Raw genomic sequence first — 21,926 nt, forward strand, 5'->3', positions numbered from 1 at the left:
TTTATTTATTTCATGAGAGAGAGAGAGACGGGGGGGGGGGCTTATGTCTCAGTCCATCCCTTATGATCAACTTCTTTTTTTTTTAATTTATTTTTTATTGGTGTTCAATTTACTAACATACAGAATAACCCCCCCGTGCCCGTCACCCATTCACTCCCACCCCCCGCCCTTCTCCCCTTCCACCACCCCTAGTTCGTTTCCTTATGACCAACTTCTCATAACATCAAGGTCCAATAGAAGGCACACGACAATATATTCAATACAAAGACAACTCTTGGTTATTCTTGAGACACAGGTAGTCCGAGAAGCAGGCTCCATGCAGGGAGTCCGATGTGGGACTCGATCCCAGGTCTCCAGGATCAGGCTCTGGGCTGAAGGTGGCGCTTAACTGCTGAGCTACCAGGGCTGCCCAACCCTTCCCCTCTTAATCACTTTTACACACACACACACACACACACACACACACACGATAGTAGATGTGATTGCAAATCTTAAAAATATTTTCTCACATTTTGTGTCCTGATTTTTCATCTTCTTTTTTTTTTTAATAAGCTGAAGTTTCTCTCTCTTTTTATTTATTTATATTTTTAGAGTATACTTCATGTCCAACGGGGGGGGGGAGGGGCTTGAACTCACAACCAAGAAACCAAGAGTTGCATGCTCTACTGACTGAACCAGCCAAGCACCCTGATTTTCATCTTCTTAATCATATTTTTGATCAACAGAACCTCTTTAATGAGTACTGACACATTTAGGGATGTGATGGGATGTTACCTCTGAGATTAGGTTTCAAAAGGACTATGGTGTCTGCCTTGGGCACCTGCTCCCATGAGAGTCATGTGTGAGTTTCTCTATGGAGAGGACCATGTACCAAGGAATGGGCATACTCAGCCAACAGAGGGGTGGACTCAAGTCTTATCAACATAATGAGAGCCCTGGCCAACATCTTAATTAGTTTTGTGAGACCGTAAGCCAGCTACCAACTAATCCAACTAACCTGTGCCTGGATTCCTCACCCACAGAAACGGTGCAATAGTTTGCTGTTTCAAGCTAGCTATTTGTTTGTTTGTTTATTTATTCATTATTTTTTAAAGTAGGCTCCACATCCAATGTGGGGCTTGCACTCATGGCCCTGAGATTAAGGATTGCATGCTGTACTGACTGAGCCAGCCAGGAGCCCCTAAGGTACCAATTAACAGCAATAGACAACTAAGATAGCCTCATGAGTGATGCTTTTGAAGGCAAACATAGTTTCAATACTTTGCTTACTTCTTAGAGTTCTTATTTTCCCATGGATGTTCAGCCTTTGATTTTTTTGTGTCTTTTCACCTTTTTATTTATTCTTTTCATGTTCTTTAGGAGTGAGGTTGGTTAGAAAAACCCCAGTCCACTGTATTGCCAGAAATGAAAGTCCTATTCATGTCTATGTTCTTAATGCTTTTCATTAGATATTTATTTAACACCTACTATGAGCCAGAAGGTGCACGAAAAAGGGCAGACAGTCTTTGCTTTTATGGGGGCAACAATAAAGAACATTCTACTAGGGGCAGTGATAAAAACAAACAGATATCAAGTATTGTTAAGTGTCTTGAAGAATAAATAGCAGAGTAGAGGGGAATAGAAAGTAATAGGCAATAGGGGAGTTATTATTTCAGATATGATGGTCAGGAAAGGTTTCTCCAAAATGAGGCCACACTTCAGGAGGGACCCGAATAAAGTAAAGGAGTAGGTCTTGTAGGTTGATTATGGAGGAAGAATGATTTGTGCAGTTTCTATTTTGTAGGCCTGCAGAAGATGTTGGGAAGAAGGCATGAGTCTCTCCTGACCTCCTTCCTTTTATTAAGAGAAGTTGAATGTAAAGAACTTGGACTTACTGCCTGGTTGGTAGATCTGAGAATCAGTGTTGCTTTCATTCTGTCAAGTGAACTTGGATTTAGTGCTTGGTAGGTAGATCCGAGAATCAGTGTTGCTCTCATTCTCTCAAGTGTCAACAGAGCTGCCTTGTCTGGGACAAGCATTATATGGCTGACGCTGACCTAAATGCCCTGGTGGCATCTTAGCAGTCTCAGAGAATAGGGTCTCTTCACCCCAGCTTCGTGTGGATTCTGAATGAATCTTCATGGAACACCCTTTATGTGGAATTTCTTCCAGTTTTTGTTTTAGTGGCTTAGCCAAGAACCTGCAGGTGCATAGGCATTTGCGAAAAGTAAGATCCTCTCTTTGTTAAAGTGTTCTTTCATATTTCATCTTTTGCAGACCTCTCCATCCAACTTTGAATGTTTTTTTTTCACATGACTTCCAGTTCTGAAGGAGGAAAACCATTTTTTTCTGATTCCTGGAGAAAGAGCCTAATGAGCAAGGCTATTTTGCCTTAAATGATTCTGTATCAAAGAAGGGACAGTTGTGTATAAAATGGCATTCAAAGGTGATATAATACAATAGATAAGAATGGAATTTCTGGAACTAGATTTCCTGAGCTCAAATCTATGGTTTTTGTGGCTTCTGTGACCTTGGGAAAGTTATTTTAACTTCTCTGTATCCTAGTTTACTCATGTCTAAGTGGGGATAGTAATTGCACCTATTATAGGGTTGCTAAAGCATCATAGTATTGTTTAAATGCATATAAAACTTCTTAGAATAAGGTCTGGCATATAATAGGAGCTATCATCATTATTATTATTTCATTATTAGGAACTAGGGCAATGAGTTGCTAGATATTTTAGACAGAGACCCACTCAGATTGTCTAACAGAATGTGGGTCTATGGCTAAGATTCTTATGCTTCAGAAGGGAGGCAGGGATTTCTCAGAGATCTATGGAGAGCCCTAGAACTCAGTCTGGAACATAATTCAAGACCTGGAAGATCTAATGCAGCACAAGGGACTGGGTTATATTGCTGCCTCCTCAGCATCTGACTTTGCTCATTTTCTCTCTGGTCTGCCATTAACATGACACAGCCATTTTTTCCACTTCTAATTATAATTTGTGAGTTTCGTTTCTCAAATAACTTAATCTTTCCCCTTATTTTTCCGTTTAGACCCTTAAGAGGGAGATAACTTTATTGGTTTTGCTTAATAACCATTATATAACTCTAGAGCACGTCATGGCTCTCTATTCTGTTCATGTGTTGATGAAAGTGGGGTCAGAGGCTTATTCTAGTCTATCACTTGAAGGGCAAGGGCAAATGCTAGAACAGTGGTTACCTAAACAAAGAGCTCTAGGTGAGGAAGTTTCTTCTATAATGAGAATATGATAGAAGTACACAGGATACTGAGACCCAGTCTTTTCTTTCTTTAAGGGGTGAATATAATCAGTGTGCATGAATACAGATCTGCTATAACATGCTGAAGAACTCCTCTTCATTAGAGTTCTACAAGTATGGAATTTTTTGAACCTAATGACTAAGCTTGAATTAGTTCCCAAAGGGGATTTTAGTCTTGGAGCCTAAACATCAAACACAGTATGTCTTAAGGAAGCAAGAAAACTACTATGGCTGCCCCTCAGTGCACTGGGAAGCAGGGAATGGAACTTGTCAGGACTCTTTTTTTGGTCTATTATTGCCATTCTCTTTGAATAACTGCTTCATTTAAAAAATCTATCTTGACTTCTCCACCTTGGTCAGCCTGGACTCTTGTTCTGAATCTCTTTCACATGTTCAGTTTCATAATGCCCAGGGAAAAATTTTTATTAAACCTACACTGGGTCAGGTGCTCATTTTTTCCCCTTTTTAAAAAAGATTTTATTTATTTATTCATGAAAGACACACAAAGAGGCAGAGACATAGGCTGAGACAGAAGCAGGCTCTCTACAGGGAGCCTGATGTGGGACTCAATCCCAAGACCCCAGGATCACAACCTAAGCCAAAAGCAGACATTCAACCACTGAGCCACCCAGGTGCCCCAGGTGCTCATTTCTGAACCAATCAACTGTAGGTGGGGTGGTGGGCCATTATAATACAATGGTTCCCATATGGGGGGTCATGGAAGACCAACTTCTCATTAACATCAAGGTCCAAGAGAAGGCACATGACAATATATTCAATACAAAGACATCTCTTGGTTATTCTTGACCATGTGGGATGCAGATAAATGTACCCCCACCTCAGCTAGACACCCATGTTTGTTTTATTTCTTGGATGAAAAGGTTTGAGTTATTCATCTTCTGCAGTTCACTGACTTTCACTATCACTTGTTCAAGATCTGTTTCATTTTTATTAATGGCAATGGAATTGTAGCAAGGTCTAAGGTGAAAGTGAGGGAGAGGGGAAGGAAGAGAACAATCTGTGACCTTGGGGAACTTATTTTAACTTCTCTGTATCCTAGTTTACTCATGTCTAAGTGAGGATAGTAATTGCACCTATCATAGGGTTGCTAAAGCATCATAGTGTTGTTTAAATGCATATAAAACTTCTTAGAATGGTATCTGGCATATAATAGGAGCTTTCATCATTATTATTATTTCATTATTAGGAGCTAGGGCAATGAGTCAATATGTCAATCCATATTGAGCAATGGATTTGTGCTAGGAGATTAAAAAAAGTTTTATTTTTTAAAAAAAAGTTTATTTTTTTAAAGTTTTATTTATTTAGAGTGAGAGAGTAGGGTTGGGAAAGTGATGAAGGGCAGAGGGAGAGGGAGTGGGGCAATCTCCAGCAGACTCCCTGATAAGCATAAAGCCCCACCCAGGGCTCAAGCTCATGGCACTTAGACCATGACCTGAGCTGAAATCAAGAGTTGGGCACTTAACTTACTGAGCCATCAGACACCCTTGTGCTAGGAGATTTCTTATTCATTGCCTCATTTACTTATTTCAAGCCCAACGTTGGCTGGAACTTACAACCCTCAGGTCAAGAGTTGCATGTTCTTCTGACCAAAATAGCCATGTGCCCCTCATCTTATTTATTTATTTTTTTATAATATGCTCTTGAATTAGGAGTTGTTGTATTTATTTTAGACCTGACAAAAATTAGAATCTGAGGAATGAAGCCATTTACCATAGATTTCACAGGAAATTAGTGGTAGAATTAATATTTGGATATAAACTTGAGTCTGAAAGCCATGCCCTACCACTGCCTGCTCTGAACAAAGGTACTCTGAGCAAAAGGATTATGAAAAAGCATTTTCTTAACTGCAAAATGGAAATCTTCTATTCAACCCTGTCTTCCTTATTTGCCTTACAGAGTTTGCATGAGGCTCAAATGAGTCCAGGCATGTGCCATAAAAATCTGTTCAAAAGCAATTCTCAAGAGCTTATCTGTTCCAGATCTGAACTTGGAGTGTGTTCTGCAATGAGCAAAGAAGACTCTGCCCTGAAGTGTTTGCTGTGTCATGCAGGAGTTAGTTACTTTCTCCTCTCCTCAGACTTTCTGCTGGGAGGTCTTTGTTTTCTGACTTTGCTGTTCCTGGGAATGGGATACTTGATAGTTAGGGATTGTTCACAAAGCAGGCAATGTGACAAGGGAAAAATGCAATGCATTTTGTCCATCAGGAACCAGGGAGTTTTCAGCTGAGGAGCCAGAGGTAAGGTGGCTTAGTTCATCTTGGAGGTATGAGAAGGAATAACAGAGCCAGGGAGCCATCAAGTGGTAAGGCAGTTTGCAAATTTCATCGTTGTGGCATGAGTAAGAAGGAAAGCTGCCCTAGAGGGTGTCTCAAGACTAGAATGGTGAAGAGGAAGGCCTGTTCTCAAACACTCCCTTCCCTTGGCCATTTGGAGACTTGGTTTTGTCTTATACAGCACTCCTTGCTTACTGAGGTTATCAGTTATTCGTGTATTAAAAGAAAAAAAAGACTCTTCAGCATTGATCACTAGAATCCCTACATGGAATCTTTGACACAGAAAAATACAAATATTAATGGAAGCAAAAAATGAGAAGGAAAAATGGAAGCCTAAGCATGGCTTCAAAGATGCAGGGTGGGATGAGATAAACTCAAGACCCCCGGGGCCTCTGAAATTCTGTAAGTTACGATATCAAAGAGTATCATAAGATTGTTGTGTGGTAAGGAATGGACTGGAGGTGGGAGAAGGAGAGGAGAAAAAAGCATCATGGGACTGCTGGAAATGAATTTTACCATATTTGCAGTTTTTCTTGTGTGCCTGCTGATACCAATCTACCTTCTCTCTATTTGTGGATCTAATTTGCATATAATGTTGGGACCTATTAGGATCTATTGATATGGGAAGAAAATGGACCAAGAGGAGAGGTCCTGTCACTCATATCTACACACTCTGGGACACCTGGAATCTACCAGTGACCTTTCTGAAGGCTGCTTTCACATCTTTGTTTCTTAGGCTATAGATCAGAGGGTTTAGCATGGGAATGAACACAGTGTAGAAGACAGACACGACCTTGTCTTCCTCCAGGGACGTGTTGGAGCTACTCCGCAGATACATGAAGATGAGAGTCCCAAAGAAAAGGGCCACAGCAGTGAGGTGGGAGGCACATGTGGAGAAAGTCTTGACCTTGCCACCTGGAGACTTCACCTTCAGAATGGCCTTGATGATGAGCAGATAGGATATCAGAATGACCAAGGCATTGGCCAAGATCACAAAGTTGCCAAAGAAGACAATGACAATCTCCGTGCTTGTTGTGTCACTGCAGGCTAGCTTCAACAGGGGTGGGACATCACAGAAGAAGAAGTTGATTTGATTGTAGTCACAGAAGGAGAGGGTGAAGGTGCATGTGGTACGCAAGATGGCTCCTGACACCCCACAGACGTAAGCTCCAACCACCAAACCCCAGCAGATTCTGGGATTCATGACCACAGTGTAGAGCAGTGGGTTGCTAATAGCGACACAGCGGTCATAGGCCATCACTGACAGCAGGAAACACTCTGTGCCTGCACAGATGGTGAAGAAAAAGAACTGTGTAGCACACTGGCCAAAGGAGATGACTGTCTTGCCTGTGGCCAGTGTGCCCAGGATCTGAGGGGTGATCACTGAGGCATAGCAGGCATCCAGCAGGGCGAGATGGCTCAGGAAGAAGTACATGGGGGTGTGGAGTTGGACATCCACTTGGATCAGAATGATCATTCCCACGTTCCCCAGAAGGGTGACAATATAGAAAATGAGAAACATCAGGAAGAGGGTAATCTCCCACATGTGGTAGTCCGTAAAGCCCATGAGAATGAACTCTGCTACTGTGGTGAGATTATTCTTGGCCATGAATTCAATTTGTACAATTGATCTGAAGATGAGAAGTAACAACAGGAACAACAAAATCCCAGAAGTGAAGGACAGATTCTTTCTCCCTATGGTGGAAATTAGCTTTATATTCCTGGGCCAATTTATAGAGCTTGCTTTTGAGAAATTCTGTACCTGGCTGATTCTCCTTGGGCATCAATGTTCTTCCACATTTTTCGGAACCGAGCCCTGAGCTGGTGTTTCTGATTCCAATTAATTCTGGTTTGTATTTGGAAATTTCTGTGAAGACGAGAGGTATACAGACTCAGATTTGGAAAGAAACTGATCAGCATGTGTTCTAGTCCCCATGGGATGCTGAAGTGTCCTCTACTGCATACCGTCTGCCTGATGATCTGGATAGCGTATCAGCCTCCATCTGTGGACAGTTCTAGCTGCTAATTCTTGTTTTGGATCTGTAATCTCTCTCTCTCTCTTTATCTTCCACACATGGGTTTCAGTTCTACTCCTTCCAGACCCTCACAGCAAATTTAATTCTTCCTCTCATGAAAGGCTTTCAGAAGTTGGAAGATGATGAATCTGCTCTTTATGTTGACAGGTCCCTCATATTACCCACTGATGTGGTTTTTAAAATTATCGGAGAAGGACAAACATTATATGGTCTCATTCATTTGGGGAATATAAATAATAGTGAAAGGGAATAGAGGGGAAGGGAGAAGAAATGGGTAGGAAATATCAGAAAGGGAGACAGAACGTGGAAGACTCCTAACTCTGGGAAACGAACTAGGGGTGGTGGAAGGGGAGGAGGGTGAGGGATGGGGGTGACTGGTTGGCGGGCACTGAGTGGGGGCACTTGACGGGATGAGCACTGGGTGTTATTCTGTATGTTGGCAAATTGAACACCAATAAAAAATAAATTTATTATTAAAAAAATAAAATTATATAATTAGTATGTGGTCAAAAGCCTTTTAGATGGCATTAAAAAGATGCAGTTTAAGAGTAAAAACTTGTAACTGGCAGATAAGAGTTCTGGAGATCAAATGGGCAGCATAGTGATTATAGTCAACAATATTGTATTATAAATATTGTATCATAGTCAACAACACTGTTGTTGCTAAAAGACTAGTTCTTAATTATCCTCACCACAAAGAGGACTCAATAACTCTGGGAGGTGATAGAGGTGCTAGTTAACACTATATATATATTGCAATGTATAAATGTTTCAAACTGACATTGTAAGCTTAAACTTACATAATATTATAAATCAGTTATAGCTCAGTAATAATAATGAAAAATAGCTAAAATCTTTCCACTTTAATTTTTACCATTTTACTTATTATGTCTTTAAAGTTTACTTATTTATTTTTATTTTAAGTAATCTCTACACCCAGTGTGGGGCTTGAACTCATGACCTTGAGATCAAGAGTCTCATGCTCTTCTGACTGAGCCAGCCAGGAACCTTTAATCTTTACCATTTGAATCTTGGGAGCTTCCTCCAGCTCAAATAAGAGGTCACTAATAAAGGAGAAACACTAATGTATCATATAAAACATGGTTTCTGGAAGTTGTTTCCCCAACCTGACTCCAGCAGCTAGGACTGGGGATGAGTCAAGTTCCATGGTTGTCACCTCTAGGGCAGACACCAAGTAGCTGAGTCTCCTTTAAAATTCACTTCCCCTCCTTGGGCTTTATTTTCTGTTCGACAAAATGGTAGGGCTAGGTTGTATGATCATTAAAATTCTTTTGTCTCTCACAAACCATGATTTGTAGTCTAGGTATATGGGTTAAATGAGGCTTTTGAAAGGACTTTCCTAATACCTATGCTAGAACATACATACTCTTTAGCTAAAAATTACTGAGTAAATAAAATATGTAGGCACTATTTTAAGTGATTTGTTACTTATGGATCTTAGGTCTGAAATTGAGTTCATCATACTTGCCAGTTCCAGATAAGTCATCATTACTGATCAAGGCAAGGCTCTTTTTTACTTTATTAATTTTCCTTCCTTCTCTCTCCATACCCAATCCTTCCCTTGCTTCTCATAGGTAACCAATCTAGTGTATGCAAAATATATATCCTCCCGTGTTTATCCTTTCATGTTGATTTAAAAATATGTGTGCCTTTAAAAAATACAGTGATTTTGATGTGGTTTAAAATTTACATACCTGGTCTTGTGATACAAATCCTTTTTCCCCCCACATGCACTACATTTTTGTGATTTGTCCATGTCATGTAGGTAAATCTAATTTGTTCTTTCTGGTTTTGCTATGGTCTTCCTTGGTATGCTTACAGCACATTTACTTATCCATTCCACCAAAGATGTAGAGGCTTGGCAAAAATTATCTTACAGTATCCTAGAAACAGCCCTTTGAGGGCTGTTATCTTATCTATTTTTTTTCTATTTATTTTTTAATGTTTTTTTTAAAACTGGTAAGGAATTTGAACTACTGGGAGATGAATTTGTTTAAGGTGACCCAGTTTAATAAATGAAAGAGCTGGGTTCTGAACGATAATGGTTTGATGGCAAATTCTGTGCTTTTTGCGATGAATTTGTTTTGCTGCCTTTCTACATTTAATCGCAACTCTATGATTACTGAAATTAAAGGAATCTTCCTGCATTTCTTTGGGTAATCAGATCCTTCCTGTTTTCAGATCATGAAAAAGCTTGCCCGATTTCAACATCTTTCTCACCCTCTAATTCTGAAGCTGTCATAGACCATTTTGTCTATCTCATGGGAAGATCCTGGAGTTTCCTCTGAGACAAGACTGTTCAATGCGCATGACCAGGAAGTAGGTGGCCCAGATCACTGGAGTAAAGATGCAGCCATGCCGGCTTTGTGCCACATGCATGCTAAGCCCATCTCATACTTTGACTCTAATCTTTCCAGCAGCTCCAAAAGTTGGGTATAGCCATGACTATTGTATGGATAAGTAAAGTGAGGTTCAGAGATGTTAAGGAGGTTGCCTAACTTACCAGACATCTAGGAAGCAACATATGAATCTGAGACCTTCTAACTTCAAATTCTGTGGTCTTTGCTTCATATTATGCTGTCCTCTTAGGGGAAGGAAATTACTTTTTCTGCAGACTCAAGTATCAACTTTTAAAATCATGGTACTTCTAAGACTATTGGATAAATACTCAACTCCCATAGAGAAAGAAGATTAAGTTTGATTTTGGAGTTTTTTGGTGGTCCACGTCTTTTCTTCTTCTTCTTTCCTTTTGGGTTAAGATAGGCTTAGTTGGACCCAATCTCTCCTTTGGTATGTTCTTGAAGAAACTGCTTAACCAATCCCAATTTGCTTAGTAACAAAATGGGACTATAATAATGAGTTTTTGAAAAGTTAGAATGCATTTTCCCCTAATGTAGAGTCTACTTTTTTTCCAGAGAGGCAATTTCCAGTATACTTTCCAGGAAGAAGAATTTCAGGACCAGCTGGTTCCACCCAGTTTTGTATGATCTTATGTGGGAAGGAGAATCCAAGCATCTTGGATTGGGCCAGCGTAGAGGGTGGCTACTGACTTCTTGAACCCAGAATGGCTTCTAAGAGGGAAAACCAAGGTTTTTGGCCAGCAGACATTTGAGGAAGGCTTAGGGACACTTATTGACATTATAACTTGTAATATATATATATATATATATATATATATATATATACTTATAATATACTTTGATTAAAATATGTAGGGTAGACAAATATGAGATCTCTGGAGGGAATGAGGAAAGAGAGATGGTCTTACCTAGGAGGAAGACTTGAGAGAAGAGATGGCTACTAAATCTTTGCTTAGTTTCACTTGGAATCTTCTCCAGAATTATTCTTTCTCTTTCTTGCAAAGATTGCATCCTTTGGGGACAATGAAGGTGCTACACAAGTTAACTTTCCTCACCTTACAAGGATTGGTCTAAAAATATTATTGTCAATATTTACTGAGCTCTTTCCCTGAGTCAGATAGCATGCTAAGCACTGTAAAGGCTTTATTTCATTCCAACCTGATCTCATTAGAAGAGAATATTTATCTTTATTTTACAGTAGAGGAAACTGAAGTTTCCAAACATTAAGTATTTTGCTGGTGGTTTCACAGCTAGAAAAAGAAGATGTTTAGATTTTTAAAAAAGATTTTATTTATTCATGAGAGGCACAGAGAGAGGCGGAGACATAGGCAGGGGGAGAAGCAGACTCCCAGCGGGGAACCCAATGTGGGACTTGATCCCAGGACCCCAGGATCATGACCTGAGCTGAAGGCAGACCCTCAACCACTGGAGGTGCCCCAGAGGTTTAGATCTTAACCCTGGTCTCCCTGAGCACCAAATTGGGGTGCTGTACCACTGTAGTACCCTTCTTTTCCTAATCTTGGTAGCCATTTTTGAGCATCTTCTCCGTGCCAATCAGAATGTTAAACATCCTGCATACATTATGTCATATAATTCTCACAATGATCTGTGATAGAGGCATTATTTTGTTCCGAAGGAAACTAAAACTTGAAGAGTTAAGTAACTTGTCCAAGGTCACATGACTAGTCAGTGGAAGAACCCAGATTCTTTTTGTTTTTTAAAGTAATCTACACCCAACATGGGCTTAAACTCACAACACCAAAATCTGAGTCACACATTCTATGATTAAGCTCACCAGGCACCCTGAGAAAGCCCAGATTCTAATCCAGGTCTGTCTTATTCCAAAACCAAAGCTCTAGTATGTATGATTAATCCCACCATCAACATAATCACAGGTAGTACAGTAATTTATAGTGAAGTCTTGGATATAAGCTTTGCGGTCTAGTATCCCGCCCCCCCCCCATGAAACTGTTTATATTGTCTTTCTAAAAAAGTTTTTATTTAAGTTCCAGTTGGTTAGCATACAATGTAATATTATTTTCAGATGGACAACAGTCATTTCACACTTTCACAAAATGCCTGATGCTCCTCACCATAAGTGCTCTCCTAAATCTCCATCACCTATTTAACCCATTCCCGCATCCACCTCCCCTCTGGTTACCCCTAGTCTGTTCTCCATAGTTGAGAGTCTGTTTCTTGGTTTCCCCTCTTTCTTTTCTTCCTCTATGATAAAGAAGATGCGGTACACATATGCAATGGAATACTACTCAGCCATAAAAAAGTATGAAATCTTGCCATTTGCAATGACATGGATGGAGCTAGAGTGTATTATGCTAAGTGAAATAAGTCAGTCAGAGAAAGACAAATACCATATGATTTTACTCATATGTGGAATATATTTTCTAAAATTTATCTAGTGATACATAAACCCAAAGAGATTATAGCTATAGGTTTCTAAAACAACAACAACAAAAACCACCAAAAACCAAAACCAAAAAAAACCCAATCTTTTGTATTTCATACAAGAGCTGAAATCCCAGTCTGAACATAGTCCCATCAGATGACAGGTTCCCATGACAATGGCCAGATTCTCTGTCCAGTTTTACCTTCCTTAGCTTGTGTGCAAGCTTACTTACTTCAGAGATAGTATCTTCAACATTACCAAGGTCATAATTACACCTTAATTACCTGGTGGGATACTCCAGTTGGAATCATCTTTGATTTGGAATTGAACTAATCTAGTTCACTTAAGCATTCTGTAGTAGGCAGCTGAGATTGCTCAGATAGATGAATGTAGCTGACAGATTCTAGGTTTCTTCTTACTAAGCAAACCAGCGAGATATTTAAAATGCTTTGGGGATGGTTTTGGGGGAAGGACGCAGTGCACACAAAGGTTGTCCTGAATCATGTGTCAGCACCTGGGACAGCCTCGGGGCTCCCAGGAATAGCTAGCCTTGTCAGGGAGAACACACTTGAGCTCATTATCTCATCTCCCCACACATTAAAAACAAATCTTGTGGGATTTCATCGAGACTCCACGCTCATGTTAGTCTCAAAGCTCATTTGCAGATGCTGTAGGGAATGAAACTGGTTTCTCTTTGCTCTTCCCTCAGTGTCCTGCTGTCCCAGTCAGTTAGTGGTGGTGCCAGGACTGGAATTCTGAGGACTCCTGGTGAAGTCCTCTTTACACTGTGCCCACCCTTAGACCTTATGTCAAGTCTCATCTCAGGGGCTGGAAGTGAGCTGCACTGTCCACTCAGGATTTCATTAGGAAGGGTGGATTACTGATTCAGGGAGGCATGAGGCTAATGCCTCAATGAGGCTAATGAAGTCTAAACATGCTTCATTTGAATCTATACCATGAGTAGCTTGTTTGTTCGCCTTCCTTAAACATCCATTTCTGGAGTTTCTGTGGGAAACATTCTCTGGCTATTCCAGCTCTCCCTGGTCACTGACTCCCATTCTCCGTGTGTTAGAACTGAAGGCTTTGGCATTTGATTCTAGTTGTGTTACATTGTTAATGGCTATTACTTGGTGGTTAGTCTTATTGCCTAGCTCGACTGTAGAATCCATCTTGTTCCTCCCATTAATGTGTGTTCTGCTTCAGGAAAATCACTCCCATGCCCTGTATACATTTGTCCACTCATTAATACAGGATCGGAACTCTATCAGCAGGGTCTGAGAGAGGCCATGTGCTCCATTCACTCCAAGTAACATGGCAGGGATAAAAGCCCTTGATAATTAGCAAGCGTTCAGCTGAGCCAGGGTGGTTCTTGTCATTGCAGATGACAGATGGAGCAAGAATATATTACAGAGAAGGAAGGCAGCCACAGACCAGGACTTCTGGCAGTGCAGGGAATTCCATCTTCCAGTGCATTTTTGGACAATATTTATTATCATTTCCTGTAATTAAATACCTATTGAAATATCTGCGTGGTAAGAGGATGTGCCTCATATTGTGTTTCCTGTAGACAACAGAGTGGCCATTGGGACAAGATAGAGAAAAAGGAGGGAGAATATGCCAGTAATGATAACATTCCACTAAACATGCCCTGAGGAACTTGGAGAGGTGGGTGATTCCACAGTATTTATCACCTTCTTCTCCTGGCGACAGGTTGGAAAGATCTGGAGTGCTTTGATGTATTATACAATTATTTTTGTTGTTGTTCTTGTTCATATCAAGCCTAGGACTTTTGCTTTGACTTGGAAGAGATGTCTCTTAGGTTTGTTTCCTTAAAAAAAAGAAAGATGTGAGATAAGAGTTTGGGGGCCAGTGTGTCACTGAGGGAGCAATCATAGAAGAGATCTGTAAAGGAGTGAAGGAAGCAGAAACTAGCAGAGCAGAGATAGAGTTTTAGTTGGAGTCTAGCCTGATCCTTAGGGCCACTCTGGAGTGTGAATTACACCCTGACTCAGTTCTGCCTCAAGGCAAGGGATTTGGTCTTTTGGAGTCCATCCTGACTGCTCACGGACCATGGGCTGCCCCACAGAGTGGAAGTGTGACCCCCTTTGGGGAGGTGGATCCCTTGGCTGAGGGCACTGCTCCAGAGAAGGCTATAGCTGTGAGCTCTTAGCTGCCAACACTCACAGGAGCTGCAGGTGGCCGTGCTGATCTGGAAACTGGGATACTCAGGGATGCTCTCTGTTCCTGATAGACTTTTCTCTTTACCATGTGAAGTAGAGACAGCTCAAGGCGGGCAATAAGAAAGATGCTTCAGTGCAATCCCTATCACAATTTCAGTGGTATTTTAAAAAAAGATTTTATTTTATCTGAGAGGGAGGGAGAGAGATAGAGAGAGAGAGGGAGAGAGAGAGAACAAGCAGGGGGAGGGACAGAGGGAGAGGGAGAAGCAGACTCCCCACTGAGCAGGCAGCCGGATGTCGGGCTGGATCCCAGGACCCTGAGATCATGACCTGAGCCAAAGGTAGATGCTTAACTGACGGACCCACCCAGGTGCACCTCCAGTGGTATTTTTTTCATAGAAACAAAATAGACAATCCTAAAATTCACCTGGAACCGCCAAAGGCTCTGAATAGCCAAAGCAATCCTGAGAAAGAACAGAAGCTGGCTGCAACACACTCCCTGGTTTCGGACTCTACTACAGAGCTATCGTAATCAAGACAAGATAGTACTGGCACAAAATTTCATTATATAAAGCAATGGAATAGACTAGAAAGTAACACTTATTTATTTACTTTTATTTTCAGATTTTATTTATTCATGAGAGCGCAGAGAGAGGCAGAGACATAGGCAGAGGGAGAGGAAGGCTCCTTACAGGGAGCCTGATGTGGGACTCGATCCCTGAACTGGGATCATGCTCTAAGCCAAAGGCAGATGCTCAACTTCTGAGCCACCCAGAGGTCCCAGGATTATTTATTTATTTTTCAAAATATAGTTGACACACAATGTGACATTAGTTTCAGGGGTACGACACAGTGATGGGATGAGTCTATACTTCACGCTATGCTCACCCGCAATCATAAATACCAGCTGTCACCATACAGTGTTGTTGCACCATGACAGACTACATTCTCTATGCTATACAAGCAAGGCTTCTTAAGATTCCACATGTAAGGGTGTCACACAGTATTTGTCTTTCTCCACCTGACTTATCTTACTTAGGATAATGCCCTCAACCTCCATCCGTGTTGTCACAAATAGCAGGATTTCCTTCCTTATTATGGCCAAGTAATGTTCCATTGTGTATATAGCATTTTTTTTTGGCCTGTCTCTAATCCATATTTCTCAGAATTTGGAGCAACTGTTTAAAACCTACATCAATTCTATAATTTCCCTATATTAAAATCATCCACTGATGTCTCATTGCACTTAAAAAAAAAAACCCTAATTTCCTATTCTGGCCTGTGAGATCTTTTTTTTTTTTTTTTAAAGATTTGTTTATTTATTCATGAGAGACACAGAAAGAGGCAGAGACATAGGCAGAGGGAGAAGCAAGCTCCCCATAGGGAGCCAATGTGGGACTTGATTCCAGGACCCAGGGATCATGCCTTGAGTGGAAGGCAAGAAACTCAACTGCTGAGTCACCCAGGCATCCCTGGCCTGTGAGATCTTATGTAATCTACCCTCTGTGTACCTCCCTTCTTCATCGCCTACTGCCCTCTGTCTAATACTTGAAATCCCAACTTATCTCTGCCCCAGGCTCTTTGCACTTGCTGTTCCCTCTGTCTGAAATGCTCTTCAAACAAAAAGATGCTCTTGTGTGTTCTTTTCATGCTGGTCCTAGTGTCAATGCCATGTCAGAGACCATTTCTGACTTCGAGTCCCCCTTCTCTGCCACTATCCCAGCCTATCACATCATCTTGTGTTTGTTGATAACCCTATTTTCTGTCTCTGCCTATTAGAATGTAAGCCCCAGGAAGGCAGAAGAATTTAATCTATTTTGTTCACAGCTATATGACCAGTACCTAGAACACTTCTGGGTACACATTAGGTGCTCAAATATTTGTCAAATAAAAGGAGACATCCTTAATGTTTCTATTATTCAGTCAGAAAAGTCAAACGCTTCATTGGAAGAATGAGCAACGTATACGAATGCTAAATTTGCAAAAGAAGAAATAAATATCTAAACATTTGAAAAATGTTTAACATCACAATAAATTAAAAAGATTACACTTTATGTAGCCCAGAGCTACCCTTTTGCTTTCATAATCACCAAATAGATAAAAAAGACCAAGATCAAGGTCATACCCAGCGAGGTGCTGGGCAACAGGCTCCTCAGACACTGTGGAGTTCTGGAAAGCATCTTACAATCAGTTTTATTAATTTGTATAAAGACCCTCACAAATGAAAATGCCTTTCTTCCCATCATTCTGCTTCTAGGAAGTTACCTCACAGAAATATTCCTTAATATCTACTCAGGTCTGTAGTCATTACTGTTATTTTATAATAAAAATTTGAAAATATCAAAGCGACCAAATCATTTAGGTGTAATAGGATATTTTGGATGTGAGGAGCTGGGGCTCAAACACGAACATCTCCCAGTACATGTTTGCTTGGATGCGGTGCATGGGGTGAAGCTGAGAAGGGCCACAGATGAACATGGCAATCCCCATGGAGGTTTAGGAATGTAAAGTATCCTTGGGGGCCTGGGTTGGGGTGGTCTTGTGCAGAATTAGCCCTAAAGGAATGAGGGTGTGTGTGTGGGTCTTCCTGGTGGGCGGGGCCACATTGTTGGTGGTGGGTGTACAAGTAGCTGATGCGGGAGATGTACTCATCCAGTTCTGTTGGTGCATGAGGCTGGAAGGTGGAATATTTCAAGATGTAGCACTTCGGGGCAGAAGCTGACACACTGTGGTACCACATGTACTGTGGCCAGGCTTGGACTGCAACACGATGGTTCAGCACGAGGGTGTCTCTGTGGAACGGGAGAGGTTCTGGGAAATATCGAGTTGGGGGGAGTATGAATCAAATGTGACCTCATGCGACCACCAGGGTGGAAAGCACTCAGGGTATAATGCTGAGTGGACACCAGTGTTGGAGGAATGTTTAAATTTTTAAAATTTTCCCCACGTGAAGATAACAAATACCGTATATATATTTTTAAATATGCACAGAAACTTTTATTTATATTGGAAGTCCAAAATAATGAACCGACAACTATTGGAGTTCAGCAAGGTTTCTAAGTGACAGGACCTGCATAAATGATTATCAACAGACTTCTCTACGTGAGCAGTGATCGATACAACAATGCAAGGGGAACCGAAAGGCCTGAGGGAGGAACGGAGTGACTAGAAGGGAGGTGTTATGTCTCCTGGGTGGTACAGGCTTAGCGTTGCAAGTGCGTGTGTCCTATGTACAGCAACAAGAAATACCACACAGCTTTATTAAATTAATGCTACTAAATTGTATCAATGTGTCTCAATTCCCTTTTGGTCAAGATTAATGCTATTCAAATGATATATATATATATATAATATACTTCCATTCCTCATGGGTCTCTCCTCTACCCAAGGGTTTTGAGGATTTCCACATACAATAAAATTTGGGGACATCTTTTGCCTTCAGGTTATCATGGCTACCTTTGAGATTGTTCAAGTGCATGTGGTACATCAGACATGGACCATCTCGCTACCCCTGTGGCAAGTTTGGGAGTTAGTTTTTTTCTTCCTGTGATTGTTCAGACATTTAGGGTATAGAGTCTCGGGGCTTCATGTTCAATGGTGCCAACATCATGAGCAGCCCATTGAAAGGCCCCACCACTTCCCACGGGGTTGGTGTCCACACCACAGATCCCTCCCACCTGAGTAGCTTTAGTACAGTTACATTTTCTCTCCTTAACTCCTCTCAGTGGAACAGTATATATAGAAATAGTGTAAAATATGTGTAAATTTCTCTAGAAAAAATTTCTGGAAGGATATTCCTAGTACCAGACTCTGTCCTGTGTGTCTTCTGTGTATCACCTGTAATCTCTGGGTCCATCTCAGGACTCAACTCACTTAAATCCCCAGCACAGAGGAGGATTTGAAACTACCCAGGCTACTGCCAGAGCTTATGAGCTAAATAACTATGTTCTAGGATCTTTCCCTCTAACTGTTAACAGTGCCTATTAGAGTAGTTTGGTGATAAGGATTACATTTCTTCATTTATACTTTTTTTGACCTTGGCCAAAGTTTCTGTCCTGAACAGTTGTATTTATAATCAGCCAGCTGATACCAGGGAGTACAGGATAGTGGTTAAGAACGAGGTGCGTGGAGTCAGCCCTCCCCTGGTTCTGATCCCACCTGTGTGATCATGGGTGGTCATTGCACCTCTCTGAGCCTCTGCATCCTCACCAGGAGAGGTGATGTCTACCTCAGGGGGTCATTGTCGGGAGCCCACCATGAGTTACCTTAGATAAAACTGGTGTGGTGTGCTGGGCATGGCCCAAAGGCCTGTATGTATCGACCACTAATCTTAGTTGAGTAAAGGGGTCCGCAGGCTGATGGGACTCCACATAATCACTTATTTCATCGCTGAGCCCTCACAATGAGATTGGTCTGAAGGAGTCATGCTGAGGACAACCCCTCAGAGAATGGAATGCAGTGGGATCTCTCTGTTCCCCCAACCCCTAAATGAGATTTAATTATGGCAGGAGCTGTCAGACAGGACAAAGTGTGAATGGGGAAGAATTGAGACAGCTAACTTTGCAGGAACTCTTTTCTGAAGGTTTCTCATCTCTGGAGATCAGAGAAGCCTAATTAGCAGCTCAGGGCCTGATTAGAGAAGCCCCATCAGTGAAAAGCGTCCCTGCCCCGGTCTAATTGCCTTCCTGGAATGCCCAGGACAGGGCAGAGATGCAGGCACCTATTAATAGGTGTACTTGTGGATGCTGGGGCTTGAAAGTGACAGGTGCTGAACATGCTTATTCCTCTGGCCCCCCAAAGCCCCACTTAGACACCACATTCTGCTCTGCCCCTCACCTCACCCCTGGCCCCATTTTCTGGATTGGTCCCACTGGAGGTGAGTGTGAACAATGGCAGATCCCAGAGAAAAGGAACTGCAGTCCAGATGCAAAGTGAACCTGACAATATGAATCTTGGTTTCCTCTCACGTAAAACAAGTGTATCTCTTTTTCTTCTTAAGAGAATAGAGCCAAAGCTAGTACTCGCTGGGAAGCCCAGTGTGCTCGGAGTTACTAGTCGCTTCCCCCTTGCAGTGACCCATGACACTTAGCCTTTGGGGTTTTAGTTTCTTCATCTATAACATGGGACTTATGATGATGCCTCTCACACCTGCTTCAGAGGATTGTTTTCAGAATGAGAATATACAAGGTAGGTGAGACCCCATGGAAAATGAAGACAACAAAGTAAGTATCAAGAGCAAACAGCTACCTTATTGAATCTTTGAGAAGCTTGGAACTCTCTGGCACGCATGTGGAATGTGATAGTACTGGCATTACAGCAAGAGCTGTTAGCTGTAAGTGGGCTCTAAAACAGAGTGATCCCCTTGGTGGGAGATTTATTTATTAATTTATTTTAAAGATTTACTTATTTGTTTATTCATGAGAGACACAGAAAGAGAGACAGAGATATAGGCAGAGGGAGAAGCAGGTTCCCCACGGGGAGCCTGATGTGGGACTCCATCCCAGGACCCCGGGATCACGCTCTGACCAAAGGCAGATTCTAAACCACTGAGCCTCCCAGGTGTCTTCCTTGGTGGGAAATCTAAGGTATTCATCACTATGATTTGTCAGGAAGGGTCACTAGTAGCTCAAAGACCAGTCATCAGCGATGCTGCAGAGAGGGTTTCTGTTGTGGGTGAGAGATAAATCTAGATTCTTACAGCTAGGATCCATGAAGCTACTTGTGCTGGGTACTGGGCTGAGCTGCCCCTAAGGCAAGAGAACTGAAGTCTCTCATTTAGGAGTGGTCAGCTGGGCACTGACTTTGGGAGAGGCTCTGAGGAGGTCAGGGGTTGAAGGAGCCCCATCCAGAGCAAAAGAGACCTGATACTCATGCTTTAAAGGCTGGCTCTGTCTAGGTGTCCCCATCACCACATCCTTTCTTCTCCCAATCCTCTTTTAAATGAAGGTGATCCATCTGTCCTCACCTCTCTCTCAGAAGTGGAGATCTCAAGTAGTTGTGGGCATCAGAAAAGCAATACTACAGCTCAGAAAAGGAGGAGCTATCTTGGCAGGAGAGTGTCTTGTGAGGCTGAGAGTGAATCTGGGCTCTAATCACTCCTAGCCTCTTCCACTGACAGTTTGCTTCTAGGCAAGACCCACCTCATCTCGGTGCCTCTCCCTTGTCATCTTTGCGTACCCTATCTGAAGGCAGAAGGGCAAAACCATGACCTTTAGAGCCTCCTTTACATTCCAAGATGCTACTGTGCACTCAGCCCAGGTAGCAGATGGGTCAGAGCAGGCCCTGGTGAAGGAGAAGTGGAGGGATTTGGAGTCAGCATTTGGATAGACTTCATATGCTGTTTTAGAAGTTGGTTGTTGGACCACAAAGTGAAGAAGAACCATTTCCATTTTTCAGATCTTTCCCCCATACCTCCCATCTATATCACCACCGTGGGGAAGGGCTGGGCAGTGTGGTGGGAAGTGTTCTGGGTCCCAGTTCTGTCTTTTCTTTCTAGCGGTGTGACTTTTGGACAAGTCTGTTGCTCCTTCTGAGTCCCACTTCCCTCATCTGAAAGTGGGTTGTGTGAGGATCAGATGTGATAATGGGTGTGCTGATAATGGGGGGTCCTGAGAGTCATTTGTAATTTGGGGAAGGGGAAGCTCACACCTTCCCTGGTGTGCAACAGAATCAATGTTTATTTATTTATTTACAATTTTATTTATTTATTCGTGAGAGACACACAGAGAGAGGCAGAGACATAGGCAGAAGGAGAAGCAGGCTCCTTGCAGGGAGCCCGATGTGGGACTCGATCCCAGGACTCTGGGATCATGACCTGAGCCGAAGGTAGATGCTCAATTGCGTCTTCCAGGTGCCCCAGGTGCCCAGAATCAATGCTTACTGAACACACGATATGCCATCTCATTTCATCCTGCAACACTCCTGTGACTTAGGGAGCTGCATGTCCATCTTCTAGAAGAACGAGCTGAGGCCCAGAGGCTGTAGGCAGCTGGCTGGGGTCTGACCCCACTGTGCCAGAACAGAAAAGTAGCCTCCCTTGGTGACAGCATGCTGGCTCTGCCTTTCTGCTATTTGCAGGGAGGCTTGCTGGAAAATCTTTTCCTATGTCTTTATGAGTTTAAATCAAACTAGAAAATGACCAACTGAAGTTCTTTTTTTTTTTTTTCCAAACAAGTTTTTGAGGACTCTATTTTGATCTCTAGGTTGAGCCGCTTTGTTACCAGAACACAGGCAGAGTGTAGGTGGAAGAAGCCGCTATGTGTTTCACCATTGAAACTTTCCGAGGACCCAAGTCCCCCCTAACACTTTGAGTAGCAGTCAAAGCATCTTGTACTTCATTTCTTTGTTCCTTTTTCCTCTTCAGGTCATCAC

General features: G+C 42.0%; 1 protein-coding gene across 1 annotated transcript; it reads right to left on the reverse strand.

Moving 5' to 3' along the window:
* Positions 1–6,218: 6,218 nt before the first annotated feature.
* On the reverse strand, positions 6,219–7,163 carry LOC144293390 (olfactory receptor 9I1-like). The gene has a single exon (XM_077864478.1). It carries the CDS (start codon positions 7,161–7,163, stop codon positions 6,219–6,221), a length of 945 nt encoding a protein of 314 aa, XP_077720604.1.
* Between the last annotated feature and the right edge of the window lie 14,763 nt (positions 7,164–21,926).

Source organism: Canis aureus, chromosome 21, assembly GCF_053574225.1.
Source record: "Canis aureus isolate CA01 chromosome 21, VMU_Caureus_v.1.0, whole genome shotgun sequence".
Taxonomy (NCBI): Eukaryota; Metazoa; Chordata; class Mammalia; order Carnivora; family Canidae; genus Canis; species Canis aureus.

Coding starts and splice junctions, on each gene's coding strand:
- LOC144293390 (XM_077864478.1), bottom strand. CDS start 7,163: ATGGCCAAGAATAATCTCACCACAGTAGCAGAGTTCATTCTCATGGGC.